The 3,816-nt window shown below is 39.0% G+C and overlaps 1 protein-coding gene across 1 annotated transcript; it reads right to left on the bottom strand.

Annotated features, from left to right (window-relative positions):
* Positions 1-471: 471 nt before the first annotated feature.
* On the bottom strand, positions 472-1,588 carry LOC132557720 (caveolin-1-like). Its single transcript, XM_060222242.1, has 2 exons — positions 1,532-1,588; positions 472-863 (listed from the first exon to the last, which is right to left on the bottom strand). Exons 1-2 carry the CDS (start codon positions 1,583-1,585, stop codon positions 522-524), a joined length of 396 nt encoding a protein of 131 aa, XP_060078225.1. The 5' UTR covers positions 1,586-1,588; the 3' UTR covers positions 472-521.
* Positions 1,589-3,816: the final 2,228 nt, after the last annotated feature.

Below are 3,816 nucleotides of genomic sequence, written 5' to 3'. Positions count from 1 at the left end.
ACAACATACAGAAGCATATTTTACCACAACCTGCAATTATGATTTCACACATACTCTTCATTTTTGTATTCAATTTTTGCATTTTGTTCAACTCGGAAACAGACAAATATACTTAAATTGAATACATTGACCATCAGCACTTCCGGTGTCTGATTACACAGCAGTTTGTCGGTCACGAAGCAACATTATAAATATTTGCTTTTCCTTGATTGGTCTTTCATCGTGACGTCATGATCAGTAATGACTTAAATTATTAGTGGACGGAAGTAAAAAAGCCAAATATCGTAGTAAGTAGACTAAACGTTTGTATAGACAGAGGATATGTATTATTTACTGCTAACCAGATGATCATGAACCTTATACACTGCAGGCAAACAGAGTGCCTTTTAGGGAAAAGAATGAAATATTTTATCTTGAACATCTTGGATGTCCTTTAAATAGTCACGGCGCCTTTAAGTCCTCAGCGATAAATGAAGGAGTCATCATCTTGTCGTATCTTATGTTTTTAAGTGGCGTGTAGATTATCGTTTATTCTGATTGTCAATGATAATTCGACTGAAACATAATCCACAGGTCTCACAGACTGGAGCGAGGAAACATTGAACAGCAGTACCGAAGAACTTTTGGCAGCATCCCATGTAGATGGAGAATATACGTAAGCATGGAGACAAACACCATACCTGATCAAAGGTTATTAGGGCAAATTCACATCCCCAGAACAGAGCGATACAGATGCCACAGATTCCTGTCATGAATTTGTAGCAGCAGTTTTTGCCGTTTGTAAAACACCAGAAGCTAGTTTCCCATACACAGTCACAGCTACGGGTCCCGTCTGGCTCAGCCAGCACATCTTCAAAATTCACCTGTCAAAATAATTCCAATCTGTGTCTAAGTGCCATATACTAATAACACACGCAGGTTTAAACAAGGCATGAAGTTTAAAGTCTAGTTTATAATTCAAATACGATTTGTGGGATGAAAACAACTGTAAAAACAAAAATGTAGTATATTTAATTTTAAATGTTTAAAAAAATGTCTGATGATTTTACGCTGTTCTTATATTTCTTACGTCGTTTGAGTGCTGAAATAAACATAGTTACATAGCTAATTATGAGGTCACAATTCAAAGCCCCTCATTTATCAGTTGTTCAGACTCGTGCCTTGCCAATGTTTGATTTATAAACAACACTTTTATCAACTGTCAAGTTCAATATGCCACGAAAAAGAAACGAAAGTAAAAGAACAAACAAACTACTAAACAAGACAAGACATCTACATTACACATCGCTTAACTTTATCTCACCTGTCACAAATTCAATACACAAATCACTACATCACTTCTTATATCGATAATGCTGAAGAGGATCACTAGTTCAGTTATCTAATTCGCCAATGTTATGAGAGAAGTGAAACACTCATATTCAACGCTTCTTCATGGATTCCTGGACATCATTTAACAAGTTGTATAAGTTAATTAAAACATATTCCAACAGTGAAAAATATGATACTAACAATAAAATACGTTAATTACCTGTAGGTGGGAATTGATTGCGTACGGGTCTCTGTTCCCTAAGTCCACCGCCATATTGAATAAATATTGCAAGTTTGACCCGTCTCAGGCATGTAAATTGGAACTAACTTTTAAAGCTTTGTGCTTGTATATAAATCAGGCACCTCCTCTCTGGTCTGATTACATTGTTCCGTGCCTGTCACGATATTCTAACTTCGTGACGTAGACATTAAAAGTGTTTCTAGTCCCTTGCTCACTGTTAAACACTCAGGCTTGTACTATTTTCGGGATTATTAACGTTCATGTTCCTGGTTGTTAAAACCTGTGTATTACGCATATTGCTGTATCAAGTTTCCAGATCATTTGTTTAGTTGAGGACTACTTTTAAATTCTAGCATGCTACACTTAACGTTTCTTTAATAGCAATGTATCTTTCAGATATACAGTTTAAAAATAACATTTCTCTTTAATTTTAAACATGTACACGGAGAACTTTTTAATTCCCTACAGGAACACTCTTGAACAATCTTTGTTGAAGTATGAATTATTTCCCCACTATTTACACATGTTTTTGCTGTATTTAGTATCACATTCGTCTTTCCTTAGGGGACCGGGGTTCAATTTCCCGGTCTGACGTAGAAATGGCTTAGATCTCCTGCCCGACCACGCGAGGTTTCCTCGAGGACTCCGACTTCCTCTCACCATTAAACTCCAAATCTCACACCTGGACCAACAAGATTGTTCAGTGTAATTTGACATAAGCGTAACTTGTAAAACAATTCTTGTTAATTAGAGAAAGTTCATAGTTTAAACGTTTTTTACCGCCCGTTAACAACAAGAAAGTCAATTAAGTACTACTAGAAAAGCTGAGTCCATCGAGTACTCTTATAACGAACGAGTCTATCTATCAATCCTACAACAGTTGAGTCCATCTATCAATCCTATAACAACTGTGTCCATCTATCAATCCTACAACAGTTGAGTCCATCTATCAATCCTACAACAGTTGATTCCATCTATCAATCCTACAACAGCCGAGTCCATCTATCTATCCTACAACTGTGTCCATCTATCAATCCTACAACAGTTGAGTCCATCTATCAATCCTACAACAGTTGATTCCATCTATCAATCCTACAACAGCCGAGTCCATCTATCAATCCTACAACAGCCGAGTCCATCTATCAATCCTACAACAGCCGAGTCCATCTATCAATCCTACAACAGCCGAGTCCATCTATCAATCCTACAACAGCCGAGTCCATCTATCAATCCTACAACAGCCGAGTCCATCTATCAATCCTACAACAGCCGAGTCCATCTATCAATCCTACAACAGCCGAGTCCATCTATCAATCCTACAACAGCCGAGTCCATCTATCAATCCTACAACAGCCGAGTCCATCTATCAATCCTACAACAGCCGAATCCATCTATCAATCCTACAACAGCCGAGTCCATCTATCAATCCTACAACAGCCGAGTCCATCTATCAATCCTACAACAGCCGAGTCCATCTATCAATCCTACAACAGCCGAGTCCATCTATCAATCCAACAACAGACAACAGCCGAGTCCATCTATCAATCCTACAACAGCCAAGTCCATCTATCAATCCTACAACAGTTGAGTCCATCTATCAATCCTACAACAGCCGAGTCCATCTATCAATCCTACAACAGCCGAGTCCATCTATCAATCCTACAACAGTTGAGTCCATCTATCAATCCTACAACAGCCGAGTCCATCTATCAATCCTACAACAGTTGAGTCCATCTATCAATCCTACAACAGCCGAGTCCATCTATCAATCCTACAACAGCCGAGTCCATCTATCAATCCTACAACAGTTGAGTCCATCTATCAATCCTACAACAGTTGAGTCCATCTATCAATCCTACAACAGCCGAGTCCATCTATCAATCCTACAACAGCCGAGTCCATCTATCAATCCTACAACAGCCGAGTCCATCTATCAATCCTACAACAGTTGAGTCCATCTATCAATCCTACAACAGTTGAGTCCATCTATCAATCCTACAACAGTTGAGTCCATCTATCAATCCTACAACAGCCGAGTCCATCTATCAATCCTACAACAGCCGAGTCCATCTATCAATCCTACAACAGCCGAGTCCATCTATCAATCCTACAACAGACGAGTCCATCTATCAATCCTACAACAGTACAACAGTTGAGTCCATCTATCAATCCTACAACAGCCGAGTCCATCTCCTACAACAGCCGAGTCATCAATCCTACAACAGCCGAGTCCATCTATCAATCCTACAACAGCCGAGTCCATC

Source organism: Ylistrum balloti, unplaced genomic scaffold (genome assembly GCF_031769215.1).
Source record: "Ylistrum balloti isolate Yb309-2 unplaced genomic scaffold, AGI_CSIRO_Ybal_v1 Utg370712, whole genome shotgun sequence".
NCBI lineage: Eukaryota > Metazoa > Mollusca > Bivalvia > Pectinida > Pectinidae > Ylistrum > Ylistrum balloti.
This window is presented reverse-complemented; position numbering and strand designations above follow the sequence as displayed.

Excerpts from the sequence above, each read along its gene's own strand:
- LOC132557720 (XM_060222242.1), bottom strand. The coding sequence starts at position 1,585 with ATGGCGGTGGACTTAGGGAACAGAGACCCGTACGCAATCAATTCCCAC. Across the intron at positions 864-1,531 it reads CAATCAATTCCCACCTACAG|GTGAATTTTGAAGATGTGCT; the intron begins GTAATTAACGTA and ends TTATTTTGACAG.